General features: G+C 44.8%; 2 protein-coding genes, 1 long non-coding RNA gene and 1 other non-coding gene across 5 annotated transcripts in view; 2 read left to right on the top strand and 2 right to left on the bottom strand.

Moving 5' to 3' along the window:
• The window catches only part of LOC135387790 (origin recognition complex subunit 3-like), a 33,958-nt gene extending 22,477 nt beyond the window's left edge, over window positions 1-11,481 (bottom strand). The window contains exons 1-18 of one of the 2 annotated variants that reach the window (XM_064616920.1): window positions 11,320-11,481; window positions 11,033-11,152; window positions 10,284-10,398; window positions 9,292-9,440; window positions 9,127-9,210; window positions 8,941-9,065; window positions 6,985-7,144; window positions 6,817-6,930; window positions 6,631-6,764; window positions 5,024-5,072; window positions 4,594-4,707; window positions 4,452-4,531; window positions 4,255-4,397; window positions 4,099-4,190; window positions 2,598-2,686; window positions 2,401-2,539; window positions 2,251-2,337; window positions 97-161 (exon numbers count right to left, since the gene is read on the bottom strand). In XM_064616920.1, coding sequence (XP_064472990.1) covers window positions 97-161; window positions 2,251-2,337; window positions 2,401-2,539; window positions 2,598-2,686; window positions 4,099-4,190; window positions 4,255-4,397; window positions 4,452-4,531; window positions 4,594-4,707; window positions 5,024-5,072; window positions 6,631-6,764; window positions 6,817-6,930; window positions 6,985-7,144; window positions 8,941-9,065; window positions 9,127-9,210; window positions 9,292-9,440; window positions 10,284-10,398; window positions 11,033-11,152; window positions 11,320-11,346 — 1,886 coding nt within the window. In that variant the 5' untranslated portion in view covers window positions 11,347-11,481. The remainder of the gene's footprint in view (window positions 1-96; window positions 162-2,250; window positions 2,338-2,400; window positions 2,540-2,597; window positions 2,687-4,098; window positions 4,191-4,254; window positions 4,398-4,451; window positions 4,532-4,593; window positions 4,708-5,023; window positions 5,073-6,630; window positions 6,765-6,816; window positions 6,931-6,984; window positions 7,145-8,940; window positions 9,066-9,126; window positions 9,211-9,291; window positions 9,441-10,283; window positions 10,399-11,032; window positions 11,153-11,319) is intronic. The other variant, XM_064616921.1, reaches the window with a different exon arrangement.
• Window positions 11,482-13,312: 1,831 nt separating this feature from the next.
• LOC135387792 (uncharacterized) lies at window positions 13,313-14,310 on the bottom strand. Its single transcript, XR_010421253.1, has 2 exons — window positions 13,836-14,310; window positions 13,313-13,491 (listed from the first exon to the last, which is right to left on the bottom strand). It is a non-coding gene; the product is annotated as an uncharacterized LOC135387792 (long non-coding RNA).
• A 279-nt stretch (window positions 14,311-14,589) lies between these two features.
• Window positions 14,590-16,922, top strand: LOC135387791 (large ribosomal subunit protein uL13-like). Its single transcript, XM_064616922.1, has 6 exons — window positions 14,590-14,661; window positions 15,097-15,169; window positions 15,343-15,408; window positions 15,467-15,714; window positions 16,505-16,627; window positions 16,801-16,922. The coding sequence occupies exons 1-6, from the start codon at window positions 14,641-14,643 to the stop codon at window positions 16,885-16,887; spliced, it is 618 nt and encodes a 205-aa protein (XP_064472992.1). The 5' UTR covers window positions 14,590-14,640; the 3' UTR covers window positions 16,888-16,922.
• Window positions 16,661-16,735, top strand: LOC135390226 (small nucleolar RNA SNORD34). Its single transcript, XR_010421788.1, has one exon. It is a non-coding gene; the product is annotated as a small nucleolar RNA SNORD34 (small nucleolar RNA).
• Window positions 16,923-18,293: the final 1,371 nt, after the last annotated feature.

The raw sequence follows: 18,293 nt of genomic DNA, 5'->3' as shown, positions 1-18,293 counted from the left end.
CTGAGAAGACAGTTAAGGTGACAGGGCTTGGGAAGAGAGATGGACAAGGACATTACAGACAAAATCATGACCCCAATCGTGACTAGGCAAGGATACTCGACCAACCTATCTTTGTCCGAAGATCTTCCGCTGTCGTGTGCTGTTTTCATACTCCTGAAAGACTGATTCACGAATACCGTCGTAAGGTTAACAAAATAATTGCAACGGGCATAGATAATAGCAGTTATAAAATACTGCTTACAACCCACGCAATTGTATCAGTTGAATCGGAAGCAATATATTTCCGTGTCAGAAATGGACGCGTACGGAGATTCTCTTTCGAGATGAAATTGCTTTTTTTACTTACAAAGGTAAGACATCTGACTGGACAACAGGCTAAGATATTTCATATGGTACATGGATGATTTAAGGTATTTATACGGTAAACACAGCTTCCCCCCAGTGAGGCACAATTTCTATCACATAGTTATGTCAATCACGTCTTTCAATCTATATTTTACAGCGATGGAGGTAATACACGCGTAGAAAATTGCAAATATTGAAATCTTTTCTTCCCTACAAATGGGAAAGAACATACTGCATTTAGTGACGCAATTAACGCAGCCCCAGCTTGGGTGGCCACACGTACTTAACGAGTATACCATCCACTGCAGTACGTGAGCACCCTGCTTCTCAGGTCAGACAACCAATCAAATGAAAGAAGAGTGAGAGAGAGATATATATATTATGGGTTTAATGGCACAAAGGCGGCAAAGGGCGCCATAACCATGGTGAGTGTGTATGAGAGAGGAGGAGGGCGATAAGAGAGTGTGGCAGCTAAAAGCTATCCACAAGTATGAGCGATGAGATGATCCAGGATGAGATTGACACGATGAGTTAGGTCAAAGAAGAGTGCAGGGCAATTTTGACGCATACATTGTGGTGACAGCAAATTGTTGATAGGAAGGCCCTATAAACATGCGCGGGTTTCCTCTAAGAGGGAGCGTTCTAGAACGTGCATTGAGCAGCAAGCCGTCATCACTGGTCAGAACTGTAAGCGAAGAAACGTGCTGCTCGATGTGGGTTAACCTGTGCATTGCTTTTGTTACGATAAAGCGTAGAAATTCCCACAATTTGGCACCCAACGTGGGATGCTTCATCTGTCCTGCCTAGGGCACCTGCAGCTTGTTTGTTTGCAGGAGCATCTGTTGCTTGCAAAAGTTTTCTTTCTAGTCTGGCTACACCTTCTTGCAATGGCACCCAAGAATAAGCCATATCCCCTTGACAGTGAAGGGGACAAACCTGCACCGTTGGCAGAGGACCTGCTGTGGCTGATGCAGGGCCCCCTGCATCAGCCAGGGGGCAGGGGGACCCCTGTACGCTACCGTCACAGCAGATCAGTAACGCCATGCTAGCCGCCCTCAGACACCCCGGTGTGCCTGAACTTGCCAATACCGACAATTTCTGGCTGCAGCGACCCCAAGTTAGAGGAAGTCTCCCTCGCAGACTCGGACGCTTACTGAACTGGCATTGCAGTCACTGATGAGGTGCATACTAGAGTACTTCCCACAGGCCCGGTAAGCTTAGCTCCCATATTTCTTTCTATGGTAGAACTGAAGCAGGAATTCCATCCTCGGAATAATAAAAAAGAGTATGCTTCCAGCCTGAACACAACATGCTGATGAGAGCCTTTCGTTTGGAGCAATCCAAGATACATACCGATGGGCTGATCCCCTCATGGACGAATACAAGAAGATTGCACGCGTTACACACCAATGCCACCCTTGTCTACTTACTTAAGTTTTTCTACTATCTCTAATTTGGCCAAGGAAACTCCCAGCATCTAGCCAGATCTCTTGGTTGAAATAGCTCCATAATAAACTGTTACGACATTCGAAAAAAAGAAAAAAAAGTTGAATATTCGAAAACTTCTAATATCAAATTTTCGAATACGAATCGAATATCACAAATATTTGATTCGTATTCCAAGTTAAATATTCGCGCACCTCTAAAATAAACATTTCAAATTTCATTCGCAGTGTCTAAGATACTTGATTCAATTTTGAAATTTTGCTATTCGCGCAACTCTACTTTTAAGTCGTCATTTTGTGGTCGTCCCAAAACTAAGTAAGTTTCCTAAAATGTAAAATTTTTACAAAGTATGATCGCTGCATCGAAAATCTCAGAATTTCGCTGATGTCAAATTGTTTCCCAGTTTTTACTACTTGGAATTAATGGGGGTTTACTCGACTATGACAATTGTGCCGCTACCTCCATCCAGTCGTACAAGTTGATCAGTTTTCCACCTTCCAAGTGCAATTTGTACGCAAGGCTCAGGTCAGGAAGGACGTCCATGCTCTGCAAGCAGGTATAAGCAGGTATAAAGCGTGCATCGAATATGTTGCAACGCAGAGCAGATACCTTGAGGTAGGCTTGTGGGTTCACGAGGGCTCCATGTAACACCGACCGTGGGGATGGCAAGAAATAGTGTTTCAAGACTAGAGCGTCGTCAAAGTACAGAGCTTCGTGCAAGGCCAGGTTGGTGGGAGGAGAAATTATGCTGCACATACGAGACAGGAGATACACACCGTGATACACTTCGTGATACACCCTTGTACCTGAATGTTTTGTCAATAAATTGTGCCAATTCCTCTCGCACAGCTTCAAAAGGAGACTGCTTCTTGGCTTTTGTGAGACTTTTTAGTTTCTGTAAACAATTCATAACAATTCAGACAGACCAGATTGACCAGTTCCGCGAATACAGTACACTCAAGTTACTGTATTTGCTTCCATAAATAATTTTTAGCTCAAAAACGCATTAATTACGCGAGGAGAAAAAATAAAGGCATTATCCGAAGGAATGGGACAGACACTGTCATCCAAACCTTATCATGATCACAATCTTTCCTTACAATATCGCCATTAATCGACTCAAGCACCCGAGAAATTTCACTTACCGTATTTACTCGATTAGGGACCGCTCTTTTCCCCCGAAAAACATAGTGCCACTTAAGCGGTGCGGGTAAAAAAAAAAGTAATACACCCCACTCGAGGTACATAGACCCCACCTTTATTCTGAGTCATCGGTGTTGGACGATATTTCATCGCTGACCTCCCACACCGATTCTTGGACACACGAAGCGGACTGTTTATCCATTACTTGCCTTCGAGTCACTGGTTGCAATTCCCATCTTGCATTCGGTTTGCCGTGCGTGTGACTGAATTATTTTGCGCAACACTGCCAGACCCCTCTGAATAACTTTGTGGACACGAGTCAGAATGGCTCCTAGCCAATACCTAAACTGATAACTCCGAGCACGTTGGTCAACACAATTCAATGGCATGGTCAACGATTGCTCTCCTCCTATTCAATGTGTCCACCACACTGGTTGTCAACAGTGGCTTTGCTTCTCCTCATTCCACCCGGGCACTCATGCCTCATGTTGCCTCATGTTCTGCAATACGAAATATGAGCCAGCCGTGACACTAAAGTTGTTCTAGATGCTGGGGGGAAAAAAACATTGTGGGCACTCAAGTTAGGGGTGCGTTCTATAATCGAGTAAATACGGTATTACCTGTTTTAGCAATGATACATGATGTACTGCACCGACTGCATCACCCTCTTATTTTTTGTGCGCTCCATATACGAGCATTGTCTCTGCAGAAACATCTAGTGCCATACATACATAGTCTATGTGCCATTCTGCCAGCTCTCATAGAATCAAAAACTTTCCACCAGCTATCAAAGCTTTAAAACAACAAGAGGGAGATATATGTGCAAAGACTGACATGCTGCACACCCCGACATGTTCAAAGTTCCCTCTTCTCCCAATATTCAATGTATGATGGTCGACGTGTCCTCTTAGAAAAGCTCACGAAAAAGCTCACGATGGCACCATACAGAAAAGCGCACAGAATGAGGAGGAAAGCCATTCTTGAACATCTTTCACGTGTGTCCAATAGCTGTGACCTTGAATCTGCCCATTTTCCCACCATTTAATCGGTCTTACCTTCTTTGACCCAATTTTTAAGTTCCAGTAGGGTGAAATTGTCGGAAAGCTATTATGCTGCAAGTAGCAAAAAGAGAAGAGAAAGCTCGCTGTTTCTTGAGAAACTGACCTCTTTGAACTGGGAACGACTTCTGACATTTCCCCAGTCAATCGGAACACTTTCTAAGCCATCTTGTTCGTGCTTCGATTCAGTCTCTTCTTCTGCGAGTGAAACAGGAAGGAAGGGTTTGAAAAAGTAACGAGAGAAAGAAAACGCAAATCCTACTTGTTATCTCTCGCAGCTTATCCAAAATAGATCCGATTCCACTCGCGAGATCCTCGATGTTGGGGTCAACGACAGATTCCTCCCGATTGATCACCTTCATTGCAGAACAGAGTCGCGTTTCGATCTCGTCACGAGACATGAGCCTAGACGGGAGACACGTTCTTACACGATGACCCATTTGCCTCATGACGCCTCACCTTGTCAGTTTTATTAAGGATTTGAAACCTTCCATTTCGGCAGCGGGTGTTTGCAGGAACAGGAGGTACGTGTCTCTCAACTGAAAAGGCCTTTCTTTTCACTGTCCGCACAATAGATTGTGGGAGATTCTAGGGGCCATACCTGATGGCCCAATGGCCAGTTTGGGAGGTCCTTTGAGAATTCGTGAAGCGCCTTCAACATTGTGACGCTGCTTCGATGATGTGAATGCAGCATCTTCACGAGGTCAATTAATATCTGAATGGAAGGGCAGCCATAAAGGTTCCGTTTTGTTTACGCGCGCAGATTATCCTTTCTAACATGAAGGAAAGGGTTGACGTCAATCTAGCGGCATCATTCTGCCCATCTCACATAGTGGGGGCTTTGTTCCTAAAAAACATTTTTTGGAGTGTTTCTTTTTTAAGATTGAATGATACACCATTTAGTGTGATTGTGTCTTATAGAATAATTGATTTTTTTTTCTCTTTAAGTAGAGAGACACGTGGACATTCTGTAAACAGCTCAAAAAGCATGTCAAACCCATCTTATGAGCTACTACACAAAATGAGCATACTCTCTGGTTCGCTTGTTTCGAGGTTGACAACTTGTTGTCTTCCATGCATCTGCAACAGGAAGGTACATCATTGAAACTGACAAAAACAAAGTAGGCAGCCCAAGATACAACATATTTTCTGTATTTCAACCTGCAAAATGTTCTTGAGCATAAAGAACATTGTTGGTTCGTAAGAGATTTCTCGTTAGCAATGCCTCCATATGGAATTTCGATTTCTAGCTGGATTCATACAAGGTAGACTTGAGAGACTTTCCACTAAATAATGTCCCAATTTATACGGATAAAGCGATTCGTAATTCCGATGTTAATTGCATCGTTTTATCCGCAACAAAAACAAAGGGAACAACAGAGTGTGAAAACTAGAAAACTGGCTGTGGTCTTACGAGAACGTGCTTTATTACTTTTATGGACCATACATAAATGGACCATACACATATGGATTAGCAGATACGATTCAAACTGATTATACGACATATCTGTAAAGTGTGTACCACCATTTTCTCCCATCCTTTCCCTTCCATTGCTGACTTTCTAGCTGTCTGCTACACCACAATGGCATGTTAGCCAAACGAGCCAATGGGACAAAAGGGAAATTTGTCTCCTTAGGAGCGATCGTTCTTGCTCGGATACTGTTGCACAAGACACGTACACTAAACATGTTCGTCAAACAACCTCAGTGTTGCAAAAGTGTTGCAAAACTGTAGCGAAAGCTGAAAGGTATCAGATTAACCACGTTTATTTACCGTGTAACGGATTTTGCGCATGATCCCGGGGACCCGCCTTAAGTACCGTAATTTTAAGCGTACAAGCCGCAACGCAAATAAGCCGCAGGACCCCTTTTTAGGAACTTTTTCGCAAATTTTCCAGCAGATAAGCCGCGGGCGATACGATGAGACTGATTTGTGCGATAAACTAGTGGCGCAGATACAAGATCAATCAATGAAAATGGATATCACTTATTCGACCCTTCCTGATGGTCTTCCGACAAAGGAGATTGTAGAGAAGGCCACAGACCTTGTGGTCAACATTCCGAGGTCGGCACGGTGTACAACGAAGGAGGTTATTTCTAGTGTTCCACTAAGATCAGATTGTGCCCTTGTTACTTTTCTTCCAGAAGACACGAATCATTATCACCCCTTTCATTAAAGCTGCATGGGAGAAGTTACCAGGAAGGTGAGTCTACTAGAATATGGATGCTCCCCTGTTATGAATTGTTCGTGCATTGGCAGGGTGTGCTGTTCCCGAGACACTTTCAACGCTTTCGTTAACGCTGGGATATGGGGAAAATAGTACCCCTAAAGGCAGTCATTGGATAAGCTGCAGCGCGCCAGAGAAAAATAAAACTCATAAGCCGCGGCTAATATGCGCGAAATTATGGTACCTATAAAAAGAAGCGCAGTTTGACAATAAGGATCGGTGCCTCCATGAGAGCACGGTGTGTGGGTCTTCCCTGACGAGCAGCCACCTCTCAAGGATAGAAAACTCCCGAGATCAAAATTATCCTAACCTGCATGTCAACATATAGGCTGACACACATCACAACTAAGACTCCGCTTAGCTTCCATCTCAGGATACTTTCACTCAATGTCAAGGTTGGAAGAGGTTACCGTTCAACTGATGGCAGATTCATTATGAGCGAGATCTGTTGGCGAGTCAACGTCTGGACGACGCCTTCCAGTTGATCTTCGGGACAGCAGAGGACAGAAGCGGGCCCACTGTAGTAATGCTCAAACAGGCACATCTAGAAAACGTATCTCTCTCAAATAACGTTCGCTACGCAAAAGAACTCTTACCTTCAGTATCTGCAAGAGGTTCATCAGAGAAAAATCGTGGAACAGGACAATGTCCTGTACCAGCTGGAACACGTGGTGGCCGAACTTGAATGGCACTGACGGATTCAGCAGTACCTATGTGCTCGCAAGGTAAGGACACGATGCTCAAAAGGACACGCAAAGCATTACCTCCTGAAAAACACGGTTCAGGTATTCCGTGACGGGCATCGACGAGAACGTTTCTATCGAGAGGCACGACGATGCTCGTTCGGGTATCATGCCGTGGATGGTAGAGACCATGGTGGAAATGCCAAACACTAGCACTAGGGGGAGCTGGTTGATGTAATTGCTGCGTGTGGAGCAATATTAATGACCTTCTAGAAATTACTAGAACGGTACAGTCGAGCCGTTTAAGACGACATTGACGGGACATCCGGTCGTTCCACATCGCGGTACCGTGTTATGGGAGCAAAACTGCAATCGTTTTAACGCAACTACAAAGCTACGAGTCTCATCTTTGGTAGAATCATTTTGTCTAGCTTTAGAGCGTCACATTGCATGGAAGCCCTTTCATTGTTGATCGCATCCATAGCAGTTTCATTGTGAAAGATGAAAGATGTTGTTCAAGATGTTGTTTCAGCCTCAGAACATCAGTTCATCTCTTGTTTCATTGTGCCTACAGCTTTTTCTCAGCCACTTGGTACCCACACGGGACTGTCAATTTCGTTTTGAGCTCAAAAGGTGATGGCTGAGACCACCGAGGCTGTGGCAAACGCAAATAGATAACTTCAACTACAGCAAGATCTTGAAGATCTTGTTTCTTTCTCATTCCCCCCTTAACGTTCTCTCAATGAAATCTTGCTTCTCTCGCTTTTATCACGCCACCGCAGCAACATTTTTACGCGCCAGCTTACATTCGAGAAAAGTCATAAGAAATAAGTGCACATATTATACGAGCCTACTTGTAAGTCCTTCTTTTCCGGGTAAAAAAGTGGAATTATCTGCGGATAAATAAGCTATTTCGGTGGGTTTCAGCTGACAGGACTATCACTGTCGGCATTAACGGTTTCAAGTTTGGAACATCTAGAGTTCTCCAAGAATCTCTTGTCCTTGATATATGATTGTGCAATGTATAGAGATTCATCGTGACATAGCCGTAGATGTTAACACTATTCACGAGTCATCAGAGAGATGGAATATCCTGCAAATTTCCCTCTCAGAACAAACTGTGTTTGTGCATATAAATGGATGCGAGACTCTGTCGTTCATTTGGTCAAAAAGCCAATGTATTGCGTTTTATGCACTAGGTAACACATCTCAGCTAAGAGTTGATGGTTATGACCGAGTACAAATATTTAGGAGCCTTTTTTTTCTAGAGATCTAAAACGATCTAATCATACCCCGAAATTAGCGTTAATTAGAAAGAATGCTCCTCTAAAGGTCGAAGAAATGTTTGTGTATTGTACTTCCTGATTTAATTGTAGGTTTAACTGGCAAAATGGAAAAAATTCAAAATGATGCAAAAGTGGCACAGAAATGAAGGGCGTAGTATTTATCCTCTGCATGTACAAGGAAACTTGGCTTTCCCATAATTTTTTTAAGAGTGTATATTATAATCAGACTGTCCAAAATTCTTCCCAATATTCATCACCACCTGACTATGAGAGTGACTACAACTTTTTAAAAATTGTGTCGAACAGATGTTTTACGGTAGAACAGCCTGTCTAATAATGTTAGTGTTCTTTTTCCCTCGTAAGTACGTACAACTTATGGTGCAGTGCTGGACAAAAGTTTACGGAACATGCCCCGACACATTCCTTCCTCGGAGTGAAATGCTAGCAGCAAATGGTAACGTATCGACAAGCAAACAGGAGACTGGGTACGGTTCCATTTGCTACTAGCGTGTCACTCTGAGCATGTCCCGTACACTTTTGTCCAGCGCTGTACATGTCCACCTATCGATAACTCCAATTTAATATTTGAATCATTTTATCTTCCAATCTATCGTCTCACAACCTCCCTACTTTGATACTGTAGATATTCTATGAAATAAACAAAAATATGTACGACCCTACACAAACAGTTGTCGCTGCAAGACCGTAAGAAACGCGCCCGACCGTACATACATTTCACAAAGTGAGTCACCTGCAAATCAAAATAAAATCTTGCAAAACAGACGGCTTAAATCCCTCGACTTCTTCAATTATTATCACCATGGGATCGTTTAGAGTGCACGACCGTTTCGCTTTTTTCCGAGGGGACCGCTCCATCTGTGGAGTAAAATGGGGTTCAGATTCATTTTTTTGTCGCAATTATCGCGCATTTGAGTACCTTTTCCGTGATGGATTTGTGCCAAGCAGATAGTGTTGCCATGGTGCATATGCTTTTCTTCATCTCCACGTCACTCACGACAGCCTTTAAGAATATCGCAACATGGAATACTACGTGGCATCTATAATATGTATTCTAAAAATCGGAAGACAATCGTATATTTACCTCCAAGATGTCAGAAATGACCTTCTGCATCATACTTGATATCGAGTTGCAATCTCTGGCTTGGAGCGAAGAAACCATCCTGGTGACCGAACCCTTCAGCCTGGATGTCAAGTGCCCAAAGACTGCCGTGTGGTCGGACATGTTCACCCCTGAAAGACTGCTCTTCAGCAGCTGCGGAAATTTTCTCACCAAAGGAAATCCGGTAAAGTTTTCAATGGTGATTGTCGCGTTCTTTGTCCTCGCATAATTAATTTGAACGAATTAATTGATGGCACGCAGGAGCAACATTTCGGCCTCTCAAGAGATGCTAGATGTTGTTTCACTAAGCCCGCACACCGTCTAAAGTCCTATTTTTGGGTGAGAACACGATAAATAGAGTCCCAATAGCTGCGCTGACATTAATATGCCACAGGTGTATCGACTCGAGTCGAAACCACTAAGAAGAAGATGTTTATATGGATGTCCATCGAGTCCAGGGCGAAGACTGTGCCACGCTGTGTCATATTCGAAAGTTAGAGGCACACTGCCACAAATGCTGCCTTTCCACCTTGAGCGTCTGCGCCGCATTTTCGCGCGTACTTGAGCTTTAACTCCGCTGCTCCTGTCAGCGTAGACTAACCTATGCATCAAAAATGGAGGGAACTCCCTAATATTGCCATTTTGTCAACCTGACTTTCGTCAAGCGGACAACTCTACTGACCAGCAGCAAATTCCCCTTCCCATAGTCCTCTCTTCTTCCCTGGATGCGCACGTTCAATCCGAATGCGCATCCGCATGTTTAGCGGATTGAATACGGTATACTCTCCGAGAGAATCAGCCTGCTTACATGGGCAGATTTGATGGAACAACTGGATACGATACACTTACGTCATATTCGTGTAAACGCAGCTAACGTTAGACTGATGGAGCAATTAAGCATATTCTTTACGCTGACACGCGGGCTTTGTGCGACTCGTTGCAACTCCCTTCTGCGATTGAAATTCACACATTACCCATTACGAGAGCTCCGCAGGGCACTTGATTCCTGTCTCGTAGTCCCGGATTTGACCTTCGAATGAAGTCTACCATGGCATTCAGTGCGTCTGCTTGTGCATCCTTTTGGCATTGCTACAAAATATGACAGGAAGTCACTGTCATCCAACTATGGAGTGTTCCATACAATGACTGAGATGACAAGCTGCAGGACCACACGACCCACTTTGCAAACAATCCCTGTTGTCCCATGGCTCGTGACAACAGTGAAGGAGTCTTTAAAAATTTCTTCTCTATCTACTGGTAGAATTATTTATGCTTAAGATATTTGGTGCAATATCAATTTTTCTACTTCTGGATTCTTTTAAAGGTGTTACACCATTACCAGTGGCCATTCCATTCTGCAGTAGAAACAAAACACATTTTGATCAACAGAGCAGATGAGCAATTCTGCGGATTTTTTATATGGAGCATCTCAGCCTCGGTCCTGAACGTGGACTCTATTTTCGTGAAAATATTTCGTCGCTTTACTCACTGCGAGCCTCGTCAGCGATTGCCTTCCATACTTGCATCCCGCAATGAAAAATTGTCTCGTATCGATAAAACACAGGTCCTGATAGGATGCGAACAATATGTTGTTCATGTCTTGGAGACGTCCACTTTTAATTTTGTTTCTTTTCTCGCACTATATGACATTATTCCCAACGCAAGAACGTGTCTCTTTGCGCTTTGACTGCCCCTCAATGGGAAAAGCAGAAAGACGACATACCAATATTTCATTTTCCAAACGTGTCCACGTTTCGCGGTATAAGGTGTCCCTAATGCCAACATCCAGCACTTTTGATGTTTCCGATGAATTTCGCTTTTGTGGCAGTGATACGAAACAGGCCTGAAAGGTTAGTATGTGACAGTATAAAAGACAAACCACTCGCATACGTATTTCTCGATATATATCTAACAAATATACGAGACAAATAGTACGGGAGACTAGGAAGCAGAAAGCGGTAACATTTCCTTCAGTTTGAGGAGCACCTCAAACGTGCGTGCGATACTCACCTGCGATATGGATTTAAGGCTGTCCATCACAAAGCTTTTGCACCAGTTTCACAAGTGAATGACAATTTACGAGCGACACTGCCCGTTTGCAAAAACCAAAACAGCGCCAATTTTGCTGGATTGGATGGATACTGACTATGGCGTGGCTTTTCCCTTTGCAACCACCATGACCTACTACTATACTAGAGACCTGGACATCCGCAATGCTCCCAGCACCGGGGTAGTAGTTCTGGCAATCGCCGCTTGGCTATGGGATTTGGCGCTAGCTCGCACTATTCGTTACCACGTGACTTGTCGAAACCGCGGCGATGTATGGTAAGCTGTGTTGACAACGACGAAGCAGTATAAGAGAGATAATAGCGCGTGCTTAGCAACAGCCTGTAGGTGTGTAACCCTGCGTAGCAGACTAAAGGCGGTGGCAAGGGTGATTCCCTCTCCCCAATAATGCTATGTGGCGCTTGCGGTGGTCACTAACGTAACTAACCCGTGACCCGTCTCTCCCATAGGGGATCGCCAGCTGTCCAGGTCTCTAGTATAGAGTAGGTCGTGGCAACCACAACCCACAACGTTGCCCTTTGGAGCGGGCGGTAGCTTGCGCCACCTAGCCTAGAATTGACACGAGTCTAAGGAGCGACTTCACGACGCAGAAGTGCGGGAGCGCGCAGTTTTGAAGTCTCCGACAGGTCAGTAGTTTTCTCGTTCTTCCAGTAAGTGACATTAGCTTAACATAATGGGGAAAAAGAAGAATCAGGATCAATTGGACAAATTGATTCAATGTGGCCAGTGCTTCCGCTGGATGTTCGTCGATGAAACGCGCTTCGCTACGTTCGACGAAGCACAGCACTCACAAGAACCATTCGAATGTGGATTATGTGAGAGATTCGCTACTCTCGAGAGATCCATAAAAGCCCAAACAGCCGAAGCCAGGCAAGCTAAAGAAGATATAAAGACGTTAGAAGAGAAGGTCAAGAGCCTCGCAGATCAGAACCAACATCAACTCGAAGTGATCGAAAAGCTGACATGAGAGATCAACGAAGTAGATGACGAAAATGCCAGACTCCAGAGAGCCCTCCAAACGGTAGAAGAAATAATAGGAGACAGTTGGACAATATGCACATCAAATATACAAAACGGAGACAGCGACATACTAGAAAATGGCGCTCAGAAGGTAAAAACCGGTCAGACTTTGGGACTCAGGTTCAGTGGCAACAAATCAGCAATCATGAGGTACAATGCGCTCTTTGTGCAGGACACGGAGGTACAAACTGTTTCAAATTACGAATACCTGGGGGTGTGGCTATCGGACGAAAAGAATTACCTAAAAGACCACGAAGAAGAGCTAGACAAGAAAACAAGGAGGAACTCGTCGATCATGAAAAGCAAAGTCTTGTGGGTGCACAATAAATATGAAGTAATCAGAAGGGTGTGGAAGTCTGTAATGGTACCAGGTATCACGTTTGCAAACGCGGTACTGAGCATAAATGCCGGCATTATACAGTTTATGGAAGCTAGCCAGCGAGGGGTGGGGAGACTGGCACTTGGGGCGCACGGGATGACACCCAACGAGGAGGTGTTGGGAGACATGGGATGGGCGACTTTTGAGGGACGGGAAGCAAAAAGCAAACTTCGGTACGAGAACAGGGTTCGGAAACTGGGAGACAAAAGATGGGCCAGGAGGGTGTGATCACTGTGACATCCGCCGGAAGCTGCCGTTTACGCAATGGTCCAGGGAAAATGGCGGGCGCCCAAACCACGTGATCTCGAGGAGCCACTCACAGCGTCCCCGAGCTGCTGCGCGGGAAAAAAGCTGGGGCCCAGTGCGCATGCGCAGACCGACCTCCTTTCCCAACCTCCTTCCCCTTCTCTCCTCGGGTTTTTTGTCTCTCCTCTCGTCCCCCCCTACCCCCCCAGACTCGTCCGTTTGTCTTCGGCGCTTGTTGTCTTGCTGTAGAGCAACGATCATGCTGTCCCGAAGCAGACAATCAAAAAGCAATGGTGTATGACAAATCAACTTTATTTGTCCTCGGGAACTGCCTCGAAAAAGCTACAGTACATATCTTTTTACGTCTTGTAACAGGCTTCACTGGAGCTTTAAGTACTTCGACATCCAAGGGCCGTTCAAAAGCCAATGCTGAGCTATGTGCGTCGTTGTTGCCGATGGTTGCGGGAGAACTAAAACAAAACAAAAAATACATTGATGATCAGTAACTCTGCACGAAAATCACTGCTATGATAGGCAATCTATCTTGATTTCGTATTTGAACACCAAGGCATTTGTCACGAATGTTTGTAGATCACAGTGAATGAACGGCTGAGACGCGCATGAGGGGCAACTAGCATAACCACACATATTTTGATTAACGGCATATCAGAAACGTACAAGTTACGGCAATGCACTGCACAATGAAACGCCGCTAACATACCGAGTGACTCGTAAATGCTGTACGTAATACACTTAACGTGATAAACCTGCATTACTTCCTTCAGTCACAAAAAAGTAATCAAACTTGTCTTACCGTTCACCTGCAGTACGTCGGAAAGAGTGCAGACTTCCTCTCCGACGATTTCTGCGTCCTTTGGAGGTGCAGGCGGATTCCATGTCATGTTCGTCTTCCCGCTGTTGTGATGATGGGGTGGATGTGCCATTCCGTTCTCACATTAGCAGTTCGCCACAATCTAAATCTAAAGCATTCAATGCCCTCAAACTACCCCGTAGCGTCTGCGTGCACAACGGTTGCAGTCCAAGAGAACACGCATGGCCGGACAGACGCGATGTCTTCTCTGTCGTTCTTCTTTCTCCTCCGTTCGACTGCTTCCGTTGAGCGGTTCGCGCGTTCGGATGCTCGCTCCTCACTCAAATGACTCTCGCCCAATCAGCGCGAAGGAAACTGACGCCAGTTTTTTAGACCAATGAGCATCCAAATATTTATACATATAATGCGCAGCCAATGAGAGGTCTTCCGAGCTGGCACGCCGGTGGCGACAATATTTTCGAGGCGGTGCGTTTCGCTTTAGAGCCGGCGGCTGACTGTGATCCATCCAGCGCGCCCCCTGTAGGTGTCGCACGGTCCCTCACTGTGGCCCTTTCGTCCGTGCGGTCCGTGCCGTGCTTCGGTGCGTCGATCTCGTCATATTATCAATGTAATGAGTAATATAAGAAGATGTTGCATGATAAAATGAAGGTATCATCAGTTTTGATTTTCATCTCTTCGAATAAAAACTCTTTAGGGGAACTTTTATCCGATTTCAGTCGGCAACTCTGTGCATTTCCACCACATAAGGTAGAGAACCCCGTTTCGTTCTTCCTTTCTTCCGGTCAACATGACTGGGTTTTCAAGCAAGGTACGTTGTGCTCTCGTTCTTTTGATATTCTCATCATCTTTTGGCCACAATATTTGAATATTTTGATGTTTAGGATATCGGTCGCTTATTACATATCGTTCTTAAAGCGTCGTTTGCAGCATGTGGCTATTCTGCGGGAATACATAGCATTATTCTGGTTTCACGTGGCCGCCGAACATGTTTCGGTGAAAGCGTTATTTTTGTTTCTCTCTCATTTTGTTATCGTAATTTCGAAACGAGGAATTGCCTACATCCTACGGTAATTGTCCTCGAAACGCCCATCGTGACTATAGAGGTTTTTTGTTTGGTGGCATGAAATTGCCGGTAAACCTTTGCCACTAGGCTTAAGCTGTTCATGGGGTGCTATAGAAATCTTTCGGCTGTAGAATGCCGTGGTGCACTGTGTGTGCTAAATCGAAATATGGTCTATTTCAGCCGATTCTGATAGACGGCCAAGGCCATTTGCTCGGCCGTCTCGCTGCCATAGTCGCCAAGACACTCTTGACAGGTGCGACCCGTTAACTTTTTGCAATTACGAACGCTGACGATGTGATGATACAACACCTTGTATGAATATCGTGATTTCACCTTCACCATGCATCACCATCTGATTAGATTGCTTAATAAACGGAGGTATTGGATCACTTAGTGGGTTGAAGTCTGTCTGGTGTTATTTTTCAGGGCAGAAGGTGGTTGTAGTACGATGTGAAGGGATCTGTATATCTGGTAGTTTCTTCAGGAACAAGCGTAAGTGTGCTGCGCAATAATGTTCTCGATCATGAGTATGAAGATAGTGTCTTTTCAGTGAAGTTCCTGTCTTTCCTTCGCAAGCGATGCAACGTGAACCCTGCTCGAGGCCCGTATCACTTCAGGGCCCCCAGCAAGATCTTCTGGCGCACTGTCAGGGGTATGCTACCCCATAAGACTAAGCGTGGAGCCAATGCTCTGGACCGCCTCAAGATGTTTGAGGGCATTCCTCCTCCGTATGATCGCAAGAAGCGCATGGTCGTCCCCTCTGCACTCAGAGTGCTCAGGCTCAACCCCAGACGGAAGGTCTGTTAGCCTCTTTTCATGGGATGCTCTCGTACGCGCTTACCCGCAATTTTATTACGATCAATCCCACATTATCTCTGATAAGTTCTTTGCATCTATATGAACATGTATTGAAAGTTTCATGGTGCTGAGTGTAATATAAGTGGAGAAAACGGCCCTGTTGCACTAAAATTTTGTCGGGCGACTGCAGCGCCCTTACTAGACGCCTGGCGTGTTCCCTGCCATACCGGGAAAGTCATCTCTTTTGTGGAAATTCTTGCGCCACAATTTTTCAGATACGCAGTGTAGGTGACGCGTGCCTATGTACGCAAAAGCCGACAGCTAAACGACCACAAATGGGGCTACTGAATACGGTTCGGAGTAAACGCCATGAAACTGGCATTGCTCTGACATTGCAGTCCACCTCTGAGGCGACGCAACTCCACTTTGCTCTCGAGTGTATTCGAGGGCTTGTATCTCACCAACTACGATATGTAGAATTTTTTTTTTTTTTCTGTGGCACGCAGTACAGAGCGTCTAAGATGTGATGAACTCAGCGAGGGACTGTGTTTGTCTTCATCATGTTTGATTCTGTCCAACTCTCTCTGCCACACCATCCTGAGACCAGCAGGGACTTCCTGTTTGAAGAATTGTGGGAGGGAGAATGGTCCTTTAAAGCTCACTTCATGATGCATTTCTTTCCTTACCTACATTGAATGTCAGTGAAATGAGACATTAGTTCTGAATGGAGCCATTTATTATCTAAGGCAATCGGCACATTTTTACGCTCTAAGAAATAATTCTAACGCAGTACTGTACTCTTGGACGGCTGGGACATGAGGTTGGCTGGAAGTACTCTAATGTCATAGAGTCTCTGGAACTCAAGAGAAAGGCAAAATCTGCTCTCTATTACAAGAACAAGAAGAGGGACCAGGTAAGTGTCTGGGATATGGATGCCATTTCAACAACTTTTCCATGATGTTTGTATACCTACATTGTTTGAAGTGCTTTGTGATAACAAAACGAAATCTCTGAGAGGAGTCCTCCAAATCTGCAGCTCAAGGAGCATGATAGTGGGTTGTATAAGGGAGCTTGTTTGAATTTCAGAAACTTTTTGCGGAGGCAAAGGTGCAGCTGGCGAAGCAACTGGAGCCTATGAAGAAGGTGATTGAGAGCTACGGCTACACGGCGTAGCGTCTGTAAAAAATAAAAGCTCTTGAGATTTATTCCATGCTGGGTTACTGCAGATCACTCTTAAGTACAGCGCATGAACATAAATTTAAATACTGTAGCAGGGCAGCCAAGTATTCTGGGGGAAACAGATTTAGATTCTTTCCAAGACTGACCAAATGCCGGGAACATACACATGGCGTACACAACGAATGAAAATGTACAGCACACTGATGTTTCGGAGCCTATGGAAACCCTCTTGTCGGAATGAAGCGGGAGGCAGTTACCTGGTACTATTTATGTAGCAGTCGGGTAGTGGTCCAGGGTGCTTGTTCAAGACATTAGTTCTTTTGATGAAACCTGTTTTTGGTCTGGCCTTATAGATTTCATACTGAGGTCAGTGTCCCAGGAGGAATGGAACATACGTGAACATCCCTTTAGTAGCCTCCCACGAAGGCACCCCTTACAATTCATATTCAATAAATTTGATCCTAGAGCACATCACTTTTTCTCACCTGGAATGAAACTTTTCTACACGCATGAAGATGGCAAGTGAGTCTGCTGCACTGCACCACTGGTTCTCAGCGATGCATGTGTTGGGGACTCCTTCAGTGAACGTGTGGGGTTCACGCACTTATGAAGGCATAGAGCGTGCTGACACACACGGGCATATTTCTGGGACGTAAGTGACCCATTGTGTTACACATGGCGACCTTTGTTTGTCTTCAGTGGAAACGTCGCTTGAGGATTTCATAGCGACTGGTATTCTGGAAGAAATTTGGTTTAACCCAAATTGTTGTGGGGAGAAACCCGAAAAAGTCACTCAAGTATACAGGACACGTTGTGAAGGAAAGAAGTGTTCCATCTAGCCCTTTTGAGGCCTATGTCACCACATATCCTCATCGCCATTGACTCCTTGAGGGCCTGCCCTTAACCACGGTCAAGTCATGTCCCATTTTCCTCGCACTCATTTGTTTTCCTTAGTACTAAGACTTCAAAAGTCGCCCTTCCAGCAGGCGTGTATGTTTATAGGCCCCACTTTGGCTGTTTCGAATTAAGTTGCGTTGCGTCTTAGGCATTTGGTTATAAATGGCTAGAACCGCCTAAATACTGCATTTTTATCGACTCTATTGAATTGCAGCCGTTTTAAAATTTTTAGATGCTATAAGAGCCTTTTTTTTTTTAGAGGCGTAAATTCGAGCGCGTACTGAGTGCTGCATTTTGCTTTTCGTTACTGTATGCTTCGCGCACAGCTGAACCAAAGATTTGGCCTCTGTGGGCCTTTCAAGCAAACAATCAAGTTTTCCTTGATGTAGGGAGCATTCTGAAACACCAACAAAGCCAAAGAGCGTACCAGATTAATGTGCCTGTTTTTGCTTTTCATTGCCCATTTTGGTCTTTTTTGGGGTCCTAAATTTCTGGGCCCTACT

Source organism: Ornithodoros turicata, chromosome 3 (assembly GCF_037126465.1).
Source record: "Ornithodoros turicata isolate Travis chromosome 3, ASM3712646v1, whole genome shotgun sequence".
Classification (NCBI taxonomy): Eukaryota; Metazoa; Arthropoda; class Arachnida; order Ixodida; family Argasidae; genus Ornithodoros; species Ornithodoros turicata.
Note: the sequence above shows the minus strand (reverse complement) of the source record. Positions and strands in the feature narration are given on the sequence as shown.